The sequence below is a fragment of the Bombyx mandarina genome, chromosome 10, assembly GCF_030267445.1.
Source record: "Bombyx mandarina strain Sakado chromosome 10, ASM3026744v2".
Classification (NCBI taxonomy): Eukaryota; Metazoa; Arthropoda; class Insecta; order Lepidoptera; family Bombycidae; genus Bombyx; species Bombyx mandarina.
The window spans coordinates 3,096,929-3,124,482 of NC_143217.1; the positions used below are offsets into that span (position 1 = coordinate 3,096,929).

Here is a 27,554-nt window from a genome sequence, read left to right on the forward strand (position 1 = left end):
ACGAAAAATGAAGTCAAGCGTTGGGCCACAATTTACAGGCAACTGATGTTGAGTTCGAAATTGCTACAAACGTGCTTCAGTTTGCAGGTACTTTTTTTAATTATTATAATACTATATGTTAGAGGGAGTCTGAAAGTGGCACCTGTGACAGAGAAGCTGAGAAGTGCGCGTTTGGGATGGTATGAACATGTGATAAGACAAAATGAAAATGAGGTTGGTAAGAAAATCTTAACTATGAATGTGGAAGGATATAGAGGAAGAAGTAGACCTAAGAAGAAATGGATGGATTGCGTGAAATACGATATGGGTAACAGGGGAGTGAGCGAAGAAATGGTATATGATAGAAGAGTATGGAAGGGGAAAGCATTTTGCGCCGACCCCAGGTGACTGGGAGAAGAGCAGGATAATGATGATGAGGACTGTATGTGGAAGTTGAACCTACGAACACTAACCTCTCCATTACTTAAGATACATATAGGACGCCTTACCGGCAGTTATAAGGCCGCAAAAACGGCCCCAACGCAAAGGAATTCTGTCTACACGTTGGTATGTTCGAGTTGAATCTACTAAAACCGTTATTGCTCAACAGTCCGCGTCAGAACAGATGAGTCAGACTCAACGGAGGCAGTGGCCTGGCTACAAGTGGTCACATTTGGCGCGGAGTGCATTTTTACACGGAATAGATTCCGTGCATTTTTATATCGAGGACTCCACATAAGTAGACAGCAGCATGGTCGGTCGGCAGCGGCCTGGCTCTGCTCCTGGCATTGCTGAAGTCCATGGGCGACGGTAACCACTCACCATGAGATGGGCCGTATACTCGTCTGCCTACAAGTGTAATAAAAAAAAAACGCGTCTACGGTTGAGGGCCATACAGATCGGGCTTGCCAAGGTGCTGAACGATACAGGGCGTCATAATGTGTACCAGCAAACTACCCACCTAGTCCAGCGTCCAATACGATATGATGTTAAACTATTAGTGTACCAATTAATGAAATAAAATATATATTTTTACTTTTTTTTTCAGATTATATGCGTATTCGTATCGGCAGTCATAAATTTTATAACCACCGCCTTTCGGATGGTTAAAGTGTCAGTCCTCGTAAGTAAATTCATAAAGAAAAGAAAAAAATATTAGATAAATAAATTTTTAAATCTAGTAACACGGCTTAACTCGACAATAGCCGAAATAACCATCATTTTTTGTCTGCAAATTTTAAATATCGCTTCCCACTCTGTTATACCAATTTTATACATTTGCTTGCTTACTGAAGACCGTATTTTGAGTCTCATGAACCAGTTTCCGAGAAGTGTTTGTGTATTTTGATTTGAAATGGATTACAGTTGTTCCTTTAGCACGATTCGTTCTTCAATTTCATGTCACAATTTGGGCGTTAACATTGAGGTGCCTATGGTATCTGGTAGCTACAGTTTTCGTGAGCTCCTCTGGCAATCTACTGCACTAAAACATCATTTCAGGGATCAATAGCAACGGATATGAACGAAATCATTATTGTCAATTTAATCTTTACCTTACTGTACCAAAATATCGGATTAGTTCTCATAATCGTGACGGGCCAAAGGGTATGGAATCAGATATTATTGCTAAACGTGCTGTTGGCAAGATTGTACAATGGGATTTTAATTCGTGAGTAATATCAACATGTAATTAGTTTTAAAACTAATTTAAACAAAAAGAAGGAAGTCAACATGAATGACTACAAAAATAGCTCTTAAACAAATTTACAATCATATTAAGAGCTAAAACCGACCTCAACGTAACAACGTCGAACTGTCTCTGACGTCGTGAAAGAAGTGAGGCGTTAGAGCCCGTCACTGCTACCTTCGCCTTTGCAAGCCTCTGCATACCTCTCTATTTTCCTGGCTGACATGACGTCATCAAGCCCCGACCACTTAAGGTCCCTTTACATCTAATTATACATAGTCGGTTATTGAACTTTGATAAACTTTTCCTCATTCATGTTCGTTCCTCGTTCATGTTAAAATTTGAAATTGGATAAAAGTCTTTATATTGTGCCACTACAATAATCAACAAATATTTTGTATATTGTAAAAAACTTAATGCCTAGATTAGTGATTTTCTTTTAATCAGAAAAATGCCCATTAGGATTCCTTACTGACTAGTTTTATTTACCTTTCAGAGCCTTGCCGAGATACGTTACGGACGCTAAAAAACCTACAACGCATGGTCGTCAAGAATCCAGTGCAAATCAAGATGCTGTCAGTCCTGCCCGTCGGCTCGTATATGTTGCCAATGTTCATGACGTTGTCAGTTAGTTACATAATTGTAATGCTTCAGTTTGGTCACGTAGTTTAAATTAGGGAGAATGCTGTATTGCCTACATTGAGTAGCTTGTTACACGTTGATCGAGAGACTTTTTAAAACCAAACCAATGAATCACTCGTGCTAAGTCATTCAAAGCTTTGGATCCCGCAAGCTTATGTGTGTTTCTGCTTAAAATACTCGTGCGTTTTAATATGAAGAGCGGGATAGGTATAGCGGGATAACACAATAAAATTAATACTTCCAACTCATCTCTCGTGTGTGGTTCGGCGGTTTGAGTATCAACCACAAAATACTAACATATTTTTATCTACGATCATTCCTAAACACTCTTCGGGAATTAAAAATAAGCTGTGTGGTGGACACCGTGGGACACCGGATAGGAACGAAGTTCCTTATTATAAAAATATTAATTTAAAGTTCTATTCGAGGTATAAAGAAAATAAAACTGGAGGTTTCGTAACAACCCACGGTCATTCGGTAACGTGCGAACTTATTGTGGTCCACTTCATTCACGGTTGTTTGCATAAGAGTGTATCGTGCAAATGAACGCTCTGAGATCGTGGTCAATGAATGATAAAAAAATATGTTATTTTTTATACGTTATTGTAAAGTTAAGTCGTACACTGTGTGCATTACTAATTTGTAAGTTTTTACAAACTTAAGTCGTACACTGTGTGCATTACTAATAAAAATCTTACGTTACGGACGTTAGGGTACCCCTCCGCATCGTCCCATAAGGAAAATCGTTCCAAAAAAAAAACCTTTCAGTTTGTGTTAAATATTTTAAGTGAGGTTATGATCATCTCTATCGGGAAGCTGTCCTTATCTATTACATGACGCTCCTTCAATAGCTTCGAAAACATGCCAGAAACTTTAATAAAATGACCAAACTGGACCTAAAACTTGAATAAAATAATGACCTTTTTTTTTAGTTAGGCTGATAAGTAAAAAATCCGTCTATAATAACTTATCCTTAAATAAATAAAACACATTAATATGGTTTTAACTATGTCTATGCTTGAAGCTGGCGATGTCCAGTCGATAAGTCATAATATGCTATGTTTTGATAATAAAAAAAATTGGATGTAAATTTAGATAATAAATGATTTCAGTTTGAGATATGAGTTTTAATGCATTACAATGTAATTGTTGATTTATAAACTAGTGAAACTTATTCGCGTTTTGCTGTTACTGTAGGATTGAATGAAATCATACACCAGGTATCATAGTGTTTGGTAAGCATTCCTTTAGTCCCACCGCGTGCGTATTGCATTGCATAATTTTGAACCATTTTCACATATAGTGAAGCCATTTACACGACACATCACTCATGATTAATAATTATTAACAGAACTAAAGGAAAACAGCTTGTATAAGTCTAGAAGTCGTCGTGGCCTAACAGATAAGACGTCCGATGTATTCGTGTTGAGCGATGCCCGGTGTTCGAATCTCAGGCGGGTATCAATTTTTCTAATGAAATACGTACTCAACAAATGTTCACGATTGACTTCCACGGTGAATGAATAACACCGTGTAATAAAAATGAAACCCGCAAAATTATAATTTCCGTAATTACTAGTGGTAGGACCTTTTGTGAGTCCGCGCGAGTGGGTACCACCGCCTTGCCTATTTCTGGAGCAGTAATGCGTTTCGGTTTGAAGGGTGGGGCAGCCGTTGTAACTATACTGAGACCTTAGAACTTATATCTCAAGGTGATGGCGTATTTACGTCGTAAATGTCTATGGGCTCCAGTAACCACCACGTAACCAGGTGGGCTGTGAGCTCGTCCACCCATTTAAGCAATAAAAAAAAAGAAAAAAAAAAGACCGTTTTATTTAAGGCTTTGCGAAGAAAAAAATATTGTTTATAGGATTGTTGAATGCATCTGACCGACTGTTACCTATTGATACGAGGGCACTGAACTGCAGCTGAGCCCACATTGATGGGCTGACGACACAGAAATTCAATATATGAATTTTCCAAATCGACCTCTGAAGTACGCTAACGCATTAATTTAATTTCCACGTATAATTCACATTTTGTCTTGATTGTTTGTGGAAATTTTATTAAAAAAACTATTTTATATCGAGGGGTGCAAGGCTATTTGGTTTAAACGACGTTCCCGTCAATACGCGACTAAAGGTCCATTTTATATGGTACTAGGTGACCCGGCAGACTTCGTAGTGCCTCAATCGATAAATAAAAGACCTAAACTTTTGTATGAAATAAACTTAAAACAGACACACCAAAGGAAAAACAAAATTGTTATTTTTATTTAATTCCGAGCATTTTCATATTTATCTACCTTTTAAACCTTCTCTGGACTTCCACAAATAATTCAAGACCAAAATTAGCCAAATCGGATCAGCCGTTCTCGAGTTTTAGCGAGACTAACGAACAGCAATTCACTTTTATATATACACTAGCGACCCGCCCTCGCTTCGCTTCGGAAACATTAAAACACACATGAAACCAAAAAAAAATATCAAAAAAAAATAAAAAAAGTAGCCTATGTTCATCAGGGACAATGTCGGCTTCTAATGGAAAAATAATTTTTCAAATCGGTCCAGTAGTTTCGGAGCCTATTCGAAACAAACAAACAAATCTTTCCTCTTTATAATATTAGTATAGATAAAGATATAGATTAGTATAAAAAAAATGATGTTTTCAAATAGTTGCAGAAGTTTTTTTTAAATGATATTTTTTCCAAATTTGAAACTTTAAATGGCTCTCCTGTAATGTCCCAAAAATGTCACTTAAGCCAAACAGCCTTTGATCCATTGATATCATTATTAAGAACAAAACAATCGCTATCTTACGCATTACGGTAATTCGAGAACGCGTTTGGTTCAGTACACTGGAATGTCACCCTTGTGACATTAGATTGAAGTCTCAATTTCACGCTCCTGCAACGAGGTTAACGCCTCAAAATTACCTTGACTTTGGATCGAAAATCACCTTCGAGCACAATATTAGGTTTTGTAAATATACGAGTATGTATTAGGAAAATAGAAGCTGAACAGCTCTCATCATCCTTTCCTATTACCCTCTGCTGGGGTGTAGGGCTCGAATCAAATCTTTCCATTTACAATCTGTTCTAGCTCCTCCCACGTCATGCCCAAGACACCTAGCTCCTGTTCCACCGAGCGACGCCAAGTTGGGTGGACGAGCTCACAGCCCACCTGGTGTTAAGTGGTTACTGGAGCCCATAGACATGCACAACGTAAATGCGCCACCCACCTTGAGATATAAGGTGATTATAAGGTCTCAAGTATATTTACAACGGCTACCCCACCTTTTAAACCGAAACGCATTACTGCTTCACGGCAGAAATAGGCAGGGTGGTGGTATCCATCCGCGCGGACTCACAAGAGCTCCTACCACCCGTAAGTTGTTCTGGAGCGGCCTCTCTTCCTTTTGCCAGACACTTTCCAGGTCAGTGCTCTCTTTGATAGGTGGGTAACGGGTTTTCTCAATATGTGACCAATCCAATGCTACTTCCGCGTCCAGCTCTAGACGATCAAAGTATCGGGCTCTTTTTCTTCTCAGTCGGACGCTCGCGTCAGAGTGGTCGTGGTTGCGCTGACGCTGTATGTGCAGAAGGACCCTATAGGTCGGCCATGCTCCCAACGACCGCCCTCCAGGCAATGCGCTTCCAGGTCTGGCGGTTCGAAGCGCTTCGAGAACATTCTTTATGAGAGGAACAACTTTATGAGAGGCCCACGCGAATTTGAATCAGAAATACCAATTATGGCTTAGTAACATCGGGGGCTTCCGCGAGTAAGGTAGGCTTTGAAATTAAACAGTATTGTATAAATAACAGTCAAATTTTTTGTTTTTTGTTTGTTGGCGACGGCACACCTGATGCTGACTGGTGGCTGATGGGCGTCAGAATCGCCAGGGGCAGAGTCAAACTGCTGCCTACTGTTATGTGCTGTCCGAAAGATTCGTTTGAAGAAGGACATGGTATAGCGGTCGCGAAACATTGTAGAGGTCATTGCAAAGACGGATGGCACGTAGCAAAAAAGATATCCGGAAACGCATTGTGGATGATCGCAGTAGGTAAATAGTATGGATGAACTCTACTCCGAGCTCTATTCTACTACTGGCGAGTGGTACGATGGCAAAAACGAGATGGCGGTATCATCTGAAACAATTTCTCAGAGCACTCTCCATGGAACATACAAAATTGCAAGAGACAAGCGTAACTTAATTGCAACTTTGTTCAAGCACAGATTGTTAATCCTTTTTTTTTATTAAGTTGAAGATAATGGATAACCGCCATCCTTTAGGAACGAGTTCAAATTCTCAACAAGTCATTAATAAAATTCAAATTATCATTAAATCACTGCGTTTCGAAATAACAGTGATCTGATTAATGATCGCTTCAAATAACTAAATAAACCAAGTACTACTATCACATTTTGTCATGTGTGTAATCGTTGTGTATTAGAGTATGATAAATGGTTAGTTTATCATTAGCTTTGGTCTCAAATGACGTCACACGTCAATTGCAATCCGCTTCGATAATACATGAGGTGACCTCTGCTGTCACTTCAGAATGCGTAATTTGTTTCAGGGAAAAAATAGCTTGGGCGGTGGTATCTCCGTAGTGCAGTACCACTGCTCTCTTACCTTTAAAGCGAGATGGAATATAGAAATAAAGAAGGTATTGATCTGTAGTATACCAAGCCGTGCTAGACTACAAAGTTAGATATTAGATTAGATTAAATATTTTTGCAAAATAATTAAATATTTACGTGTTTTTGTCGTGTAAGAAATTGACAGATTCAGGATTAAATAATTAAAATAAAAAAGAGCAAAAAAAACTGTCAAACGCTCGGCGATCTATCCGGAGCTAAATGTCTGTTACGAAAAATAGGAGCGGAAATAGCTTTCAGACCTTATTTCCTTCGAAACGATCACATTCAGAGCAAAGGCAAATTTCCAAAATGACATTGACGAAATAAATTGATTTTCAATAAAATATGATTAAGATTATGCGTAAGTTATTCTATGAGTTACTATGAGAATGAAATAGATGGTATGACTGGGAATACAACGTGATTTCGACCGATAGGAACCTTTTTAGAACTTTTCCAATATAGAAAAATGAAACCCGCAAAATTATAATTTGCGTAATTACTGGTGGTAGGATATCTTGTTAGTCCGCGCGGGTGGGTACCACCACCCTGCCTAATTCTGCCGTGAAGCAGTAATGCGTTTCGGTTTGAAGGGTGGGGCAGCCGTTGTAACTATACTTGAGACCTTAGAACTTATATCTCAAGGTGGGTGGCGCATTTACGTTGTGGATGTCTATGGGCTCCAGTAACCACTTAACACCAGGTGGGCTGTGAGCTCGTCCACCCATATAAGTAATAAAAAAAATAAAAAAAGAAATTGAGATAGTCATCGTGACGCACTAGATACTATGGTTTTGGCTACAGAATCTCACAGACGTGGCAGGAGAATACCGTAATTACCTCGGAAATTATGTCCAAGTCTCAATTTTATTTTATCAGATGCTAGAATAATTGAAACAAAACATATGACAGCTTCTAGGAAGAAATAGGCAGCATGGTGATAGGTACTCGTGTCTACAAAACGCATAACAAAATTGATGATTAAAAGACTTGGAAAAAGTTGTAGTCATCGTGGACTAAAGGATAAGACGTCCGGTGCATTCGTATGTCGCTTGCACCGATGTTCGAATCCCGCAGGCGGGTACCAATTTTTCTAATGAAATACGTACTCAACAAATGTTCACGATTGACTTCCACTGTGAAGGAATAACATCGTGTAATAAAAACCAAACCCGCAAAATTATAATTTGCGTAAACACTGGTGGTAGGACCTCTCGGGAGTCCGCGCGGGTAGGTACCACCACCCCGCCTATTTCCGCCGTGAAGCAGTAATGCGTTTCGGTTCGAAGGGTGGGCCAGCCGTTGTAACTATACTGAGACCTTAGAACTTGTATCTCGAGGTGGGTGGCGCATTTACGTTGTAGATGTCTATGGGCTCCAGTAAACACTTAACACCAGGTGGGCTGTGAGCTCGTCCCCCCATCTAAGCAATAAAAAAATTAAAAAAAAGTGGATCGTGTTAGGAAATAAGCGGAAATATATAATATTATATAGCATGAAAGCGTAAGCGTTCATTTGAATATTCTTGGTACGTTATAAAACAATATAAATGCCTATTCACACGTTCCGCCTGCCTAATAAAATGCTAAATAACATATTTGACGAGCTACTGCATAATAAAATTCACCGGTAAAGTAATAAAATTATATCGTCACCTAAAAAGATTGCTGAGCTTACTTACCGGAACTGAAACATATTCTTCTTTGTTAACGAAAAACATCTCATAGTATATAATATAATACATAATATAGTGTGTATGTATTTATATGTATATATATTGTTTTGTATCTTGTAATATATATATTATATGTAATGTTTATGTATGTACTAGGTTTGTGTTCCTAATTCTTCTTTCTTTTTGCGGGCCTACTGGAAGATATTTCAACATGAAATAAGTAGTGCCCTTGTACTCTGTATCCTTATTGTCGTGTTTTTTCTAATAGCTGTGTGTACAAAATATATTAAATATATAAATAAATATTAAATACACAGTGTATTCGTTTATATATATGTCAGCACACGTCAGGGATGGCTGAGCGGTAGGTTCCGTCATCGCTTGTATTCGATTGAACTCAGTTTAGTCAATAAAACTTTTCAATAATAATTATTGAAACTCAACACACACAACTTTCACAATGACAGGGTAAACCGACAGTTTCGTTGCATATACGACTGACTGACTGACAGAGACTCACTGACTGAGACGGACGGAATTACTGTCTGACACGGAATGCCACGACTCTGTCCACGTACCGCCATTTTATACTGTGGCGTTACGGAGTCTACCCTTCGTTTTGTGATATTTATCAAAACAACATTTCATCATTTAAAATAATAATCAAAACCACCGTCTTAATATTACTAAAAGTAGTTATCCACGACAACTAAAAGTCGTTATCCACGACATATATATATCTTAAATTTGAAGTGTGTCTACGCTCTCAATAAAGAAAATAAGTGAAGATGTTAAAAATTCACGTATTGCCATTTCCATACTAATGTAGATTGCGACTTGGATGAAAAATCTTAACCGTAAAGATTTACTTTCTTTTATATGACCGAGAGCGTGCTGCTTGAATATTTAAATTTGAATAGAACCATTATTTCAGAAATGTAGCTCTCCATATAAACGCATATTTCTATAAAAATATTGCTTAAACCAAATAGTCTCTTCACTCGACGATAATAATATGTTAAATAACGAAACCAAAATACACTAGACTATTAGACTACTACAGAAAATTTTGCCCAATCTCCGATACACTAACCAAGCCTAATATTCGTCTGCGAAATAACTGATCAATTATACGATTAAAATTTTTATATGCAAATATATATTATATATTTACTGGTGGTAGGAACTCTTATGAGTCCGCGCGGGTAGGTACCACCACCCCGCCTATTTCTGCCGTGAAGCAGTAATGCGTTTCGGCTTGAAGGGTGGGGCAGCCGTTGTAACTCTACTGAGGTTTTAGAACTTACATCTCAAGGTGGGTGGCGCTTTTACGTTGTAGATGTCTATGGGCTCCAGTAACCATTTAACACCAGGTGGGCTGTGAGCTCGTCCACCCATCTAAGCAATAAAAAAAAAAAAAAGACTTTTTGTAGCCATCGTCGCTCATGGCGAATTTCAGGAGTATAACAGTTAAGCTATTGCCTTCCGCAGAGTATTTGTGTCAAATTTAACTTTTTTTTTATTGCCCGTATAGGCAGACGAGCATACGGCCCACCTGATGGTAAGTGGTTACCGTCGCCCATGGACTTCAGCAATGCCAGGGGCAGAGCCAAGCCGCTGCTTAATTTCCGTAATTCTTCACTCCTAAAATATCTAATACTAGCGACCCGCCCTCGCTTCGCTTCGGAAACATTAAAACACACATGAAACCAAAAATAATAAATAAAAAATATATAAAAAAAAGTAGCCTATGTTCATCAGGGACAATGTCTAATGGAAAAAGAATTTTTCAAATCGGTCCAGTAGTTTCGGAGCCTATTCGAAACAAAGAAACAAACAAACAAATCTTTCCTCTTTATAATATTAAGTATTAAGTATAGATTGATATCCTACCACCAAATTGCGTTGCCTAATAATGATTTGTGCGTTCAAAGACAATATTAAGAAAATAAACTGGTAGATAGATCTCTTCTCGGACGACTTTTCCATTAAAAACAGAAAAACTAGTTCAATTGATTCTAACGAAAATCTTTATTTGTAAAATCAAAAGACATTACTAAATTGCACCATCACTACAACGTAACTAGCACTCAGTGATAAAAAAAACGTTAACATCGGCATCCCTACAGGAAATATTGACAGCATTTTAATTTCGACCTTATTTTTGTTGACCATGCGCAGAAAGTCCTTCACCAGCTTTTGTTGAGTCTCGTCCGAATCTGCAACGACAAATTTGTTTCTAAGCAACACGGTGTTGACGTAATATGCTACAATAGGACTGATCTTGTAACTATTTTATACAGGGTCTTATTTTTGATGTATCTAATTGACTGAATTCGACAGAATTTTGAAGTCGACGGCAGTACCTTCGCAATCTTTCAAGGCAGCAGACCACGCATTTCCGTGATTCCGTGTGTATTGCAAAAAAAGTATTTTCCTAATTAATCTTAATCTCCTTTATGGCGTTACGGAACATCTTTAGAACATTGTTTTTGGGAGTGACTCTAGTACATTGTAGAAAGTGTTTTGTGATATAAATAAACACCTTTTGGAAAAAATTACTGTAGTCTCCATCCTCTGCCTATACATGGAATATATTAAACATTTAAGTACCGCTTTCTAAGCAGTTTGACAGCGGTTTTTTTTAATTTATTTTGTAGCTATTGACTGTATTCTGATGAGCTGTTAATATTTCTTATTTTGAATTAATAAGTTTCGTTTAATGTCATTAAGTAAAAAAAATAGACAAAAGGTCTATTTTTACTTAATGATAATAATGATCTTGAGTGATTGTGAAAATATTTGCCATAAGTTTATCTGAAATAGAAAAGGCTCACTTACCCGCGGCCAGAATATTATACATTCTCGCCAAGTTTCGCTTTAATATCTCTACCTCATTATATACACTTTGGGCTACAATGAATATCAGTAGCATGGTCGCCGTGTAATAAGTCAGTATCAATAGTAAGTTGTGTTGTGATGCCGTTTGACTTTGCTCCTTAAAAATAATACCCTGTTAATGAGAAAATTAAAGTTAAAATCGAGTGCAACTTAAAAATATACTAGAATATTGTCAAAGTTAAAAATAGTTGTGATATAACTTAGGCTGCTTTTTCGGCTTATTGTTAATTGTTTGGTATTGACTGGATGCGAAAGGAAAGAGACCGAAAAGAATGGAGTGCATATGAAGAGACCACGTACCATCCGGCTTTGGAATGAGCTCCCCTTCACGGTGTTATCAAGCATTATGACATATCCTTCTTCAAACTAGGCTTGTGGAGAGTACTTGACAGTAGGCAGCGGCTTGGCTCTGCCCCTGGCATTGCTGAAGTCCATGGGTGACGGTAACCACTCACCATGAGGTGGGCCGTATGCTCGTTTGCCTACAAGGGCAATAAAAAAAAAGACCTATACTCAGCAGTGAGTGGACACGGGTTGAAGAAGAAAAAAACAGAAGAAATTTCTTGTTTTATGACGTCACCAATATCTTGCAGTATTTGAGGCTACGTGCAACCTAGATATATAATATTATAGATGGAAATTTGAATACAGCGCTAACGACTAAATCTTTTAAAAGATTTTCACGAGTCGTGGACATAATGTTAAGCACAGATTGAATCATCTCTATATATAAAAACGAATTGCTCTTCGTTAGTCTCGCTAAAACTCGAGAACGGCTGAACCGATTTGGCTAATTTTGGTCTTGAATTATTTGTGGAAGTCCAGAGAAGGTTTAAAAGGTAAATAAATATGAAAATGCTCGGATATAAATAAAAATAACAATTTTGTTTTTCTTTTGATGTGTCCCCCGTCGGACCTATTCCTTTTGTTTGTTTTAACTTTATTTTATACAAAAGTTTAGGTCTATTATTTATCGATTGAAGCACTACGAAGTCTGCCGGGTCAGCTAGTAAAACTTTAAATATCTTTTCTAGTGATATTTTTCTATTTAACAAGCAAGGCGGCCGTTCCCGAAAACAAAATTTCAATTTTCATACTGCCTTAAATATATAAGCCTATTTGAAATATAAACTAATATTATATTTATATGTAAATTGGAAGAAAATACATTTACAAGACTTATGTTTTAAACACTGTTTATTACTACTACCGATATTACTGTTGCAAGCACCTGGATCGCTAGTACAACTCATAAAACGAAATAAAAGAGAAAATGCAATCTTGAGGTAGTGGTAATTATGGTCGAATTCGGATTGCTGGCTTAACATTTAATAGTGCAATCACACATTGTTTACTATACCGTGTGTAGTACTTTTCGTTTTTGCAACTTTGTTTGTACGTGAATCTCACTAATTGTTTTCCACCAAACGTGTAAGAAGACCTTTGTTGCTGTATTTGACAGCTGATTTAAACTGCCTCTATTAGCTTCATCTCTTTTTTAAATTATTTACATGGGTGGACGAGCTCACAGCCCACCTGGTGTTAAGTGGTTACTGGAGCCCATAGACATCTACGACGTAAATGCGCCACCCACCTTGAGATTAAACTTCTTAGGTCGCAAGTATAGTTACAAGGGCTGTCCCACCCTTCAAACCGAAACGCATTACTGCTTTACGGCAGAAATAGGCAGGGTGATGGTACCTAATCGTGGGGACTCACAAGAGGCCCTACCATCAGTAATTACGCAAATTATAACTTTGCGGGTTTCATTTTTATTACACGACGTTATTCCTTCACCGTGGAAGTCATTATGTATATATTATCTCTTCAAGGTGACTTGAAAATTTTGAGTATACAATAAGTTTATTACTTTCGCTTGACTAACCCGATGAGGAGCACTAATAAACTAAATTGCTTTCTGTTAAGGCACTTTTTCTTATAAATTTATTGTTTCTTATTTAATTTTTGTTACATTCGACGAGGTATCGAAATCAATGTAAGCTTTAAAAAGTAAAACTGTTTATTTTTAAGGTACGGTCTTCGTAGATTTGTTGCTTTGAATAGTATTGAATAGAAACTTACAATGGAACATATCAGAATGATGCCGTACAGTGATAAGGTAAAGTTCACGAATGACATCACCATCGCTATTAACATCTGCAAAACAAAATTATAACGAAATTATTTACAATTTTATAGGAATTGAAGGGTGAAGGTATATTCAACTCGACGAGAGACTTTTTTTATTGCTTAGATGGGTGGACGAGCTGGTGTTAAGTGGTTACTGGAGCCCATGGACATCCACAACGTAAATGCGCCACCCAACTTGAGATATAAGTTCTAAGATTGATACAACGGCTGCCCCACCCTTCAAACCGAAACGCACTACTGCTTCACGGCAGAAATAGGCAGGGCGGTGGTACCTACCCGCGCGGACTCTTGTGGCGGTGGTCAGTCAGTCGGTGGCGCAGTAGTAATAAAGTCATGGACTCGACTACAGCATTGGGGAGATATTGCTGTAACGATTGACCAGATTTGCCCTTTTTTTTTTTTTTTAATTTTTTTGTTATTATTATTTGTGGTCATAGTTTAACAAAGATTAATAAGCTTATATTAATAAATGTATCACTATGTCCTGCTAGTAAAGCGTACAAATATTAGGTGTAAGTATAATCTACATAAAAATAAAAAATAAAACTTAAATTATTCTACTTTATCATCTTAATTATCTAAAGTTATCGTCTAAATATTCTGACATACTATAGTAAGCCTTATCTATTAAAAATACTTGCAATTTTTGCTTAAAATCTTGTAAATCTACTGTCTTCAAAATTTTTATAGGTAGTTTATTAAATATTCTTGATGACATACTAAAAAAACTCTTGTCATAAAGGGCAGTTCTATGAGGTAGCGAAGAAATCTTTAAAGACGTATTCCTAACAGATTGCGGTTTTGCAAACAGATGTTTGTTCGTTTTGACAAAAATCGCTACCTCATAAATATATAACGATGTAAAAGTCATGATTTTAAACTTTTGAAAGAAAGGCTTACATGAGTCTGGTACATGAATGTTTGCTATAGCACGCACACATTTCTTTTGTGCTTTAAATACGTAATCTGTATTAGTGGCGTTTCCCCAGAATATTAAAGCATATCTAAGGGTTGACGCCACATATGCATGGTAAGCTGTGAGTACAGCTGATTGGTCTACTACTTTCGCTAACTTATACAAGGCATACGTATATTGGTTTAATTTTTTACATATTGTATCAATGTGTGTTTGCCATTTCATATCATTATCAATCCAAATACCCAGAAATTTAGTACTATTCACTTCTTCAATATGTGTCCCATCATATTCTATTTTCAAAGAGTGTTGTATTTCTTGTGGGTATGTGACAATTTTTGTTTTATTTAGGTTAATTACTAAATTGTTTCTTAATAACCATTCTATAACTAGCTTAAGAGTAGTGTTAATAGCGGACTCTAAGGAATTTAATTCTTTTTCTGTAAAGATGACGGTGCTATCATCGGCAAAGAGAATCATCGGATGTTCTATGGCTTTAGGGAAGTCATTAATATAAATTAGAAAAAGGAGCGGCCCTAGTACGCTGCCTTGAGGTACACCGAATTTCATTTTCATCCAATTTGAGTGATAGCTTTGTACTGTCCTACTCAGTGGACATATGCTGTCTATTTCAACCCTTTGATATCTGTCAGTTAAATATGATTTTAATAATTTATGGACATTGCCTCTAATTCCGTAAGCATTTAATTTATCTAGAAGGGTTTTATGATCTACATAATCAAACGCTTTAGTCATGTCCATGTACAGTGTAGCAGTAGGAGTTCGATTATCTAAGTTGTAATATATAGGTTTTAATAGGTCATGTATAGCCATATTAATTGATTTATTTCTTCTGAAACCTTTTTGCTCTTGTGTAAATAAATTATGTTTTTCAAAGTAGGAGTTAATAGCTTCGTAAATAATTTTCTCTATAATTTTGGAAAAAATGGGAAGTAAAGATACCGGTCTATAACAAGCAATGTTTTCTTTATCGTCTTTCTTAAAGAGTGGCTTAATGATAGATCTTTTTAGTTTGCTTGGAAAAACGCCATGTTCTATACATAAGTTTATGATATGACTAAGTACTGGGCTTAATATATAATTAATAATTAATAAATAATAATAATAATAAGTGCTACCGATTTAATTGCCGATGTAGTAATATTATCATAACCAGAACTATGAGTGTTTTTAAGGGATTTCATTAACAAAAAGATGTCGTACGGAATAACAGGATTCATGAATAAAGAGTGAGGTGTACTGTGACTATTACTTGTATCTATTTTCAAAATTCCTGGTGTTTCATTTAAATTTACCGGAGAGTTTATTTTATCAATATCATTATCAGTATTAGTAGCATTAATAAGAAAGGTATTAAATTCGTTGGCAATGCTAATGGGGTCTGTTATTATACGGTCATTTACTTTTATTCGTGTTATATATTATTTTGGAAAATTTGCCTTACTTGCATTAATTATTCTCCACGTAGCTTTCGATTTATTGTCTGCATTTGATATATAATAATTGTTTTGACACTTTTGAGTTAGCTTTATAATTCTTTTAATCTTTGATTATTATTTTAATATTTAATCTTCTTAATATATACAAATCACGTGTCACGTTGTTTGTCCGCGATGGACTCCTAAACTACTTAACCGATTTTAAATTAAATTTGCACACCGTGTGCAGTTTGGTCCAACTTGAAAGATAGGATGGCTTTTATTTCGATTAATGGTCGCAATATTTATTAATTAACAATAAAATGATTTCTTATGTTGATTTTTGCTATTGCATGTTTCATAAATCTAAAACAGATGGCGCCTTAAATCAGTTTTTACAGACAATTTTAATACTGTCTGACATTAATATCTCATATATGGCGCTGTGCTAAAAGTACCAACGTTTCACATAAGCTACAATTTAATGGTATAAGCACCACATGTTGCTAAGGCTAAAGTATAAGCGAAATTTATTTCGTAGTAAACGCAATAGAGTGAAATCCAATTGTTCTTACTTTTTCAATTTTTGGTATTAGCATAGCCGGCCGCGTGTTAAGAAACAAAAACCTTAGCCACAGCAACGTGTGGCCGGGTCTGCTAGTTTTATAAATTTTTTATATTTATATGGGAGAAGGGCAGGAAAATGATGATACACATATACATAAAACAGTATATGAGTATGTATATCAGTCTCTGGTTTTTTTTTATTGCTTAGATGGGTGGACGAGCTCACAGCCCACCTGGTGTTAAGTGGTTACTGGAGCCCATGGCATCCACAACGTAAATGCACCACCCACCTTGAAATATAAGATAAGGTCTCAATTAAGTTACAACGGCTGCCCCACCCTTCAAACCGAAACGCATTATTGCTTCACGGCAGAAATAGGCAGGGTGGTGGTACCCACCCGCGCGGACTCACAAGAGGTCCTACCACCAGTAAACCCAGGTACCCAGTATCAAAGTAATGTGAAAAAACTTACCTGCAAACCGAATAGTGACTTCATTGTTTTTGTTCCGAAAACTAAACATTTATACAGAACGGCCCATTCCGTCGTCAATTCTTTTGTTAACAACATTCTTGTGTTTCTTTCGCCTTCGTCGTGAACGTCTCTTCTTGTCATCTTCATTTCACACTGCGCCATTCTTACACGACTATTCAAGTATTTCAAAGTCAGATGAAATATTTTTATGTGCGTAAAATAAACGACATATTCAAAGTGGTAAAAAAAATCCATGTGTATCTTACTCAGAACCAGCAAGGAATCTCTCAGAGAAACTTCGTAGATATTCCATGAGTTTTTTCGGTCAATGAAGACTGAAAGCGCAGAAATAATAAGCAATGCTATCGAAATTACTATGCACATGTCTTTGAGGCGCGCCAGAGATTTTTTGTAGGACTTATCTCTCTTTGCGATAGCGTTGATTTTGTTGAAACAAAAAATTAACTGTCTGTATGCTTTACCTTGCAATGCTCCGTAAAAAATACAGAACATATAATTAATGTAATATACAACTAAAAATAAGTAAATAATATACAGCAGTCCCGAACCGTTGTAATAGTTGTGCAGTAATAATATATTGCTTATATTTACGAAAAAAACAATAATTATTTCGACTATTATACGTAGCGATATGATTTTCTTGTTCCGTTCCGTGCACATTGCGTAGTTACGGTACACGCAGATGCAGTTTTCTATAAACGTTACGAGTTTTATGGCTTTAATTTCTTCCATAGCGACTGTGCTTGTATTTTTCACGACTATATTCTGTGAGTTCACGGCGACAAAGAATGAACACAAATATCATCACGCCCTAATTGTATTTTTTTATAAATGAAAATGGATGTTAACGATCTCCTTAACGTAATTGGATTATTGTTGATCGAATGATAGAAATGATTGATTGTTATTAAAGCTCTTTATATTTCGTGTTATGTAAATCGAAATTTGTTACTAGTTTTTATTGTGTTTACATACAAATGATCATTATTTTTTTGGGAATATATAAAACGGATAGTTTTGTATTGCGTATATGTACTCATCCTTCTTTAGGAATTTAAAATGTTTTTTTTATGCCTCTTGTAGGCAGACGAGCATACGGCCCACCTGATGGTGAGTGGTTACCGTCGCCCATGGACTTCAGCAGTGCCAGGGGCAGAGCCAAGCCGCTGCCTACCGCTTAATACTTTCCACAAGCCTCGATTGAAGATAATTTTGCTCAATACGCAAAGAGAGTACTAAAGTAAATTAATTTATATCATATAACATTTATAAGGTCTGTATCAATGAAGCCATTTTACAATACTAGCCTATTGAAACGCAAATTACGTATGGCTGGCAATAAATTCTAAATTCAAAAGAACTTTTATTTGAATATTGTTATTAATTGTTTGTTGATTCAATATGGACACGATAAAAATACTGGCAATTATGGAATACGAATTCCGTCGCGGTAGCAATACCGCACAAATGGCGCAATACATTAATTACCTGTTCGGAGTGATACTGCAAACGAACTGTTTCACGAAATTCAGGGAAGGACTTTTAAAAAAATACTTTAGTAAAACATTTATACTAAAATTACTTTCTATATAATACTAAATGATAATTTCATAGACAGTCTTTACTCACTAAATTAATGATAGCTTTATTTAATGTTGAAAATATGTATCAATTTAGATGATATTGTTTTTCGCACACATCAGCCCATATATTCATTTCTTGCTGGGCTATTGATTATTCTCAGACCATTGCTTTCATATAGTAAATATAGTTATTCAGCTTGGGTGATAAGAATGAAGACTCATTATTCAAAATACGAATTCTGGAGATGAGTAGATGAAATAAGGTGAGAATTTCACAGACCACAAAGTAGTGGGTATGGCCTATGTAGATAAGTGACGTACTTCAGTTTGTTATGTACGTAATAGTCAGACAGAATTTAATAGTATAATACTCGTAAGAAATCCGACAAAAACTGGAATCCCGCTAACGAAAATTTCAATCATCGATTTAAGGCTTATAAATCGCTTGGTTTTGATCTTCAGTAAGCCTATACAAGACCTTATCTATTTCTACTACCAATTAGGAGCTTATGCGTTCCGGCTGGAAAGTATTACAGTAATTTTTATCGTTCGATTGAAATATGGAGTCTTTCACAGTCATCTAGGACATTTTTATTTATTGCTTAGATGTGGGGATGAGCTCACAGTCCACCTGATGTTAACTGGTCACTGAAGCCCATAGACATCTACAACGTAAATGCGCCACCCACCTTGAGATGTAAGTTCTAAGGTCTCAGTATAGTTACAACGGCTATCCCACCCTTCAAACCGAAAGGCATTACTGCTTCTCGACAGAAATAGGCGGGGTGGTGGTACCTACCCGTGCGGACTCACAAGAGGTCCTACCACCAGTTCTGTGTATAACCGGGTAATACTTACTCTCTCATAGTAAAGTTGAATGGGATTGAAATTGTATGTCCCCAACCAACTGTGAATCTGCTGAACTTTCCGTCAAATCTCGTGATAAAATCCATTTCGTGATTCACTTAAAACACCACGCTTTTTAAGTAAAAAAAAAACTTTCCTAAAATCTAAGTTTCAAATAATTGTGTGCCGAGTGCAAACACTAGGAACACATTGTACTTTAATGGTAGATTTTGTCTAGCCTGTCGACGCCATTAAGCTATACGTCCCGGTAGCAAGTTTATGGTACAATGAGAGCGTTTATTTTTGTAAAACGAGGACAAAGTTTTGATCGAATTACAATGGATATAGAAAAAAACATTAGTACCAACTTGTGCGGGTTCAAATATCAGTTGTTACAAACGAGTATTGTCTTCGGATTACGCGAGTCGTAGACATAATTAAAGCTACTTTTAATGTCCTGGTGAAACTGGAAAGGCCTCCGGGCCACCAGTAATCCTTCAAACATAAAAAAAAAAGGTTTAATCTCACTTTTTTCGTACCTATTCTAGTTAGTAAATTCACCGGGCGAGTAGATTAGCTCAAGGGGCTTTTATTTGGCGAATTTACTAACACTAACCCTAGCAAGAGCAGTGCTTCGCAGGATCTACCATCGAATCGGAAACGCGACCTACTGAGAAAATCCGGCGAGAAACTCAATGGGCTGTGTCTGGTGTTTTTGTATTGTCATTCTTGGTCAATTAATTTGGTTGTTATTTTGTAATGATCTTTTAATAATTAAATTTATTGTTCTTTTTCTGCAGGTTGAACTTTGCTATAGACGGTAACCGAAAAGACGGATATTTCATGTTATAAGATCATTGCCTCTATACGTCGCAACGGCATGGTAGGGTTGTCCATTGATGGATATTGTTAATGGTATTTGGTTCAGCTAAAAACACCTGAAAAAACAATCTCCTTTTTCCTTCCTAGCTCATGTGCACGGACCATCGCCGATCGTATTCGAAGATGGCCGAAATGTCGACGTTTTTAATTTAAGTTAATTGTGACAAAAAAAAAATAGCGCGATCCTTAACGCCAGGCTTATTTATTTCTAAAGTAAATTAATGTACATACTGAGTTCGATTAATTCGAGTATACGAAGAATCCTATCTGTTGAGACCCACTCCAACACCACGATCAAAGTGATGTTACGTGTGCATAGCAGCAATGATTCCTACCTTAGTTGTTGCAAGTGTCGCTAGCTTCATAGATAATACACATAAATTAGTTATAGATAAGCAACTCAAGCACTCAACAAAAATGTTTACGGGCGGCGGCCACTAGATGGATTCACCTTGACTAGTTTCTCATTGCTCCTGTAGATGACAGTAACAACCTACGCATCTTATATTTTATCTTTAATGACGGTTTTTGTAAATTTTCAGAAACCACAAATTGATAAAATTTAATCAATTTGTCTTTAACAAATAAAGGCTTGTATGTTTTTTTTTCCGTGTTTAGTTATACCATAATTAAATGACTTAACTTTAACGACATATAAGTTTAGCGGCAGCCACTACAAGATGACGCTAGTTTCCATACAGAAAAAATATTTGTCTTAAAGTATCGCAGTTTCAGGGCCTTCGGCTAGGTTATATATTAGATGCAGCCAATGACTTAAAATACAAACACAGCCTAATTCGTCCCCTTCAGTAATCAAGAACGAAATTGAAAAGTAGTGAAGGCAGAACCATGTTTTTTCTCCTCCATAAACAAAGTCTCTCTCTATGGGCTTCACATACGTTTAACATCAGAAGATTAGGTTTAGCTTGTTCCTGAGCGTCAAAAAGTAAAAATGAAAAATACACAAGCTCTCAGTGTACTTTCAACTTAAGTTTTGCTTTCTGTTTAATGCATGTTGTTACGTGAGCGAATGTATGACGAAAAAAGATTTTATTTCAAGTCAAATTTTAAAGAATACGCTTACCATCCACTCCCGTGTATTCGTGATGACAGTTATGAAGACAATAAAATGTTATGTGATACTTGATTGTGGTATGTTACTGAGATGATATTATAATAGGCGAATGAAAAAATAAACTTTTATTTAAATAATTGGCTCTGGGCTTTAGTAGGTTATCAATCTCATAAACATCATAGATTCACCGCTTAGCTTGGGAACAATCCTTCCTTCAAAAAAAAGAATGAGTTCTCATTATTTTTAGTAGAATACAGATGAAAACGCAGCAGTAAAATGTAGATTGGTATCAGGTTTTTTTTTTTAAATATTGCTTAGATGGGTGGACGAGATCACTGCCCACCTGGAGTTAAGTGGTTACTGGAGCCCATAGACATCCACAATGTAAATGCGCCACCCACCTTGAGATATAAGTTCTAAGGTCTCAAGTATACTACCTACTACATTACTGCTTCACGGCAGAAACAGGCAGGGCGGTGGTAACCACCCGCGCGGACTCACAAGAGGTCCTACCACTAGTAATTACGCAAATTATAATTTTGTGAGTTTCATTTTAATTACACGATGTTATTCCTTCACCGTGGAAGTCAATCGTGAACATTTGTTAAGTACGTATTTCATTAGAAAAATTGGTACCCGCCTGAGATTCGAACACCAGTGCATCGCTTCAACACGAATGCACCGGACGTCTTATCCGTTAGGCCACGACGATTTCGATAACTGAATGTGTTTTATATAACCTGTTTATTTCTATATTTGTATAAAACGTATGTGTATTATAAAATATAATAAAAATAGTATATATTATAAAGTAATAACAAAGGTTTCTAGATTAGCGAAGCGGTTCTATTGAAAATTGAATTTTTTTTTATATTAAAACCTCGTCACGTTTCAAATCCGTGTAACACTAATGACCGCGTAATTCTCCTGGCCGTAAGCGTGCCATGAATGTGTGACGCAATGTGAATTCGAATTATCATTTATTACATAAAACCTTTTTTTTATTTTATTGCTTTGATGGGTGGACGAGCCCACAGCCCGCCTGGTGTTAAGTGGTTACTGGGGCCCATAGACATCCACAACGTAAATGCGCCACCCATCTTGAGATATAAGTTCTAAGGTCTCAAGTATAGTTACAACGGCTGCCCCACCCTTCAAACCGAAACGCATTACTGCTTCACGGCAGAAATAGGCCGGGCGGTGGTACCCACCCGCGCGGACTCACAAGAGGTCCTACCACCAGTAAAAACCTTTCTTATTTCCAAAATATGTATCGTATGTACAATATATAACTATGATAACTAGCTGGGAATAAATCACGCACGGACATCCGATCCCGAATTAGTATTCCCTAATTTGACTGACACACATTCTTATATACGTTTAAGTATATACATATATAGATAATAAATATCGGGACAGAGAGTAAACAAAACTGTTCATCACACGAATGTTTGCCCGATGTGGGAATCGAACTCACGACCCTCGGCACAAGTCAGTCCAGACAACGTGATTGTCTTTTAGTTAAGATTTAATATTGCTTAACTGGGTGAATAAGCTTACGGTCCACCTGGTGTTAGGTGGTTACCGGAGCCCATAGACATCTACAACTTAAAGGCCGCCACCCACCTTGAGATATGGGTTCTAAGGTCTCAGTATAGTTACAACGGCTGCGCCACCCTTCAAACCGAAAGGCATTACTGTTTCACGACAGAAATACGAAAGACGCAATAAAAAAATGCGTACGGCAATACGGGCATCTGTCAAATGTCTTGTATTCGGCCATAACTCTACCACTACAGTTTTGAATACAATCATCAATATGTGATGGGATATTTCATTAAATATCATTTTTGTTTATCTACTTACTTATTATTTACATTTATACATTAGAAAGTTAACGCTTTCGATTCTTAATTACTGAATTGATTTCGCATCATTCAACAAAAAACGTGATTTTCCCGAGGGATAGATTTTTCATGCCAACCAAGCAAGCGAAGGAGCGAGTGACAGCTAAAATTTTCATATATTACTTTTCATTGAGAGTCGCATTATGTCGATCGTAGCAATTCACGCGTTAAACTCCATCAAGCCATTAGACTTCTAGAGCGTGCCAAAATAATGACGTATAAATAAATACACGCTTCTCGTATGTAACCAAGTAAAGACTACGTCAACATATTTGCTTAATGGAATAACGTCTTATTTACGACAATGTCACGTGATGTCAAAGGTCTCTAGAAGTCATGGAACAAGCCAAAACTTACGTCTTGTTTGTTTTACAGCTGATAACTCGATTCGCAGGGACGGTGTGTGAGTAATGTATTTATTTTCCTCTTCAGCGCGTTCAAGCGTGGCGAGACAAAGAGACTAAGCATATTACAGTTCGATCCATTGGGTCTTTTAGTAATATGAGTGCTAATGAGTTAAATTATATTATTCAACGAGACAAATATAAAGATATATAACTGGCCAGCGGACACTGCTCTGCATTAATATTGCAATAATCGTAGTTAAACTACGAGCTATGTCTTGTTTATGGACTCCGGTAACCACTTAACATCAGGTAGGCGATGAGCTCGGCCACCCTGTAAATAAAAAAGAAAAAACCTGTATTGTCTGTCGTGATCTATTATAAAACTCTAATTATTAAGAAAGAATATTACCTCCTAGTCAGGATTCGTGCATTGATCCCACAATCAATGGCGACGAGCATGCCAATATTGTCGACATTTACCAGTAACAGGGTGTCTTGTGAGCCCAAACCACCGCCCTGCCTATTACTGCCGTGAAGCGGTAACGCATTTTGGTCTGAAGTGTTGGGCAGTCGTTTTACTGTAAAAACTGAGACCTTAGAACTCATGTCTTAAGGTTTGTGACGGCATTTATGTCGTCTACCGTTTAAATATTAAAAACACCATATAATTAAATAAAAAGCATTTCGATTATATAAAACACCATTAAAGAATAAATCGAAAATTCTAAAAAAAAAAAAGAATTTTATTCATCCTATTGACTCTACTTAGAATAATAGTCTCGAGTAATAAAATACTTGTATTAAATTATCATCGGTCCTCATTACATGTGTAAATTAAGTAAATCCAACGTCTTGAAGTTAGTGAAAATTACGCTGAAAGGTAACACAGAAAGATACAGGCCGAGCTAATTAGTAAAAGCTTGTTAAAAACATTTTTAATTTTGTTTTGTTTGCTGTTAATCGGAGCCACCTTAAGACGCGAAGGCGAATTTCAACCACCCTTTCAAAGAAGAATGTGTGCCGGCGGTTGGTAGGACCTCTTTGTGAATCCGCATGGGTAGGTACCACCACCCTGCCTATTTCTGCCGTGAAACAGTAATGCATTATGGTTTAAAGGGTGGGGCAGCCGTTGTAATTATACTGAGACCTTAGAACTTATATCTCAAGATGGGTGGCGCATTTACGTTGTAGATGTCTATGGGCTCCAGTAATCACTTAACACCAGGTGGGCTGAGAGCTCGTTCACCAATTAAAAAAAAAATGTTTTTCTTAATTGAAAGAAAATTAATTTTAGATTGAATTGACAATGGTAAACCCGAGAGCTTAAACAATTTACATATCAATTATGCACTGAATCTATGTAAAAATAAACGCGAAAAGTACGAACGAATAAACACGAACAATAGTAGCCAAGCGGAGAACAATACGAGCTATTAATTAAGCAAATAAATGCTAATTCTTTAATCCTGTATTTAAATTTACTCACAGCGAACAGTAAATTTTGAACTACAGAAAACCAATTAAGACTGAAGTTCTTCGACACCATCGTCTCCGGCGAGACTTTAGTCCAGTGATTCTGATCCTTTTTTTTTGTTGCGGCACATATTTAACGATTTAAAAATTTGGCGGCACACAAAAAAAAAAGATAAAAATTATTTACTTACTACCGAATCACATACATTTGCCAATTTTAACGAAAGAAAAGGTGCAGTGACTACTATGCAACACCTTGTGAATCCCAACTATCACTAAAACAGCACGTTTTGTACGCAGAAGTGGCAAGTGTGCGCCGACTTGAGACATATTCCTATTGCTATGCACGCCGCTTCATCATAATTTGGCACTAAGAAAAACCGCGTTGCAAAGCAAATAATAATTTTTTTTTTTTTTTGTGGATTTCAATATATATTCATGTTAAAAATATTTTTCTTTTTAAATGATATAATTTAATAATAATATTAACATTATTATATATTTGCAAAATTTGGCGGCGCACTTTTGAAATTTGGCGGCACACAAAAGTGCCGCAGCACAGTGGTTGAGAATCACTGCTTTAGTCTATTCAATAAATATCTCAAGGCTCTGTCTTAAATAGTTTAGTAAATATGATTACGAATCATTTCATACTTCAATAATGAGGACTGTTGGAAGTACATAGCTTATATATTTATTGGACACCCGAAGTAATTACTTGGAAATTATATTAAATTTTATAAATATAATCGTACGAATTCACAAATGGTTAGGCGGCTATTAGAGTTAGATACCTAATGTGGATATTAATGTCCAATTTGAAACACACTTTTTAAGTATGGCACGACCACTGTACAGTCCTCAAAATATTAAAGCATTATACATCTTCACGGCAGATTAAATCTGGATTGTACAATACGGGCCTCAAGATACCTCAAGATTTATTTTACATATTATATTGTTCTCTATTGTATTGTAATTATGAAAATAACATTGATTAGATCAATAATATTAGCTAGTCAATAGCTAATAAAAAAAAACAAACAGAGGAGTGTACTTAACTGTTTTGTCATTGCCTGTTTATATATCAAGTGGTCGCCCAGTGGTCGAAATATGACCATAACTAATTTAAATTATAAGTTTGAGCATTATTATGGTCCAATACTATACTTCTATAATCACAGATTTCGCTAAGGTTAAACTGTAGACAAATAATATTAAAGATAAACAACATTAGTCTGTCCTCAATTAGAACACATACTTTATTAATTTACTCTCAAATTGACTACAGAACTGAACAATAAACACATAGTTTGCGTAATGTTTGTGTAATTATGCATAATTAAAATTTAAAAAGTTCCTATACTCTTTTTCTATAAATGTGGGAAATTTTATAGTCCTTCGCCCGCGAAATTTTCATAAAAGGGGCTATAGAGTTTTGTTCTATGTATATACATAGATTGCCTATTTATGTATCTTTTTATTTACATATATACTTTTCATAAGCGCTACGTTAGTCTAGTGGTCGGTAACTAGTGTACCACGAGATCCGGTTTCAATTCTGGCCCCAGTAGATAAATAGTAGAGGTTTAAGTAATAGCAGAATAACAAGAGGTAAAACGAATTACAATTTCACTAACATTTAGTTAAACACAACTCAAAGGTTAGTGGATGCCGCAGAATAAGATTGCCAAGTTCAGTCAGGCTCGACAGCATTTATTGTTAAGAGAAAATTTAGAGGCGATATATCAACCGGACAAAGGGTAGCGTAGTAAGTAATGCGGAAAAGTCGAAAAGTTTCGTGACCACTGCAGCCTTTGGCGGTCAGTTCGCTTGTTCGAAATTTCGTTCTTTGATTACGTATTGGGAATTCATTACGTGTGATTCAGAATAGTACTGCTCTTGCTTGGGCTAGTGTTAGTAAGCTCTCTTAAGTTGAGCGTATGCCTTCAAATAGGCAGCAGCTGGTAGGCAGCGGCTTGGCTATGGTAGGCAGCGGTTTGGCTCTGCCCCTGGTATTACTGACGTCCATAAGCGACGGTGACCACTTACCATTAGGTGCGCCGTATGCTCGTCAGCCTACAAGCCTTTGTAGGCTGACGTTAAAAAAAAACGTGTGGCACTCGGGAACTGCCGCGGTAAAGCTATTGCATAGCATTTTTTATCAACTTATGCAATTATAATTAGACGATGCTAATTTAATATTAAAACAATAATAAAACAAGACCACGCTATATTAAACATTAATGAAAGCAAAACCTTAACTGTCTCCTTCACACTCATAAGTTAGACCGCGCGAGAGAGAGATGAGCAGACTTTTCATGATGCGCATGCAGTGTGACGT

General features: G+C 36.5%; 1 protein-coding gene across 1 annotated transcript; it reads left to right on the plus strand.

Annotated features, from left to right (window-relative positions):
* The first annotated feature begins 748 nt into the window (after positions 1 to 748).
* LOC114248890 (uncharacterized) lies at positions 749 to 3,383 on the plus strand. Its single transcript, XM_028182317.2, has 3 exons — positions 749 to 1,102; positions 1,480 to 1,648; positions 2,163 to 3,383. The coding sequence occupies exons 1-3, from the start codon at positions 1,082 to 1,084 to the stop codon at positions 2,336 to 2,338; spliced, it is 366 nt and encodes a 121-aa protein (XP_028038118.1). The 5' UTR covers positions 749 to 1,081; the 3' UTR covers positions 2,339 to 3,383.
* Positions 3,384 to 27,554: the final 24,171 nt, after the last annotated feature.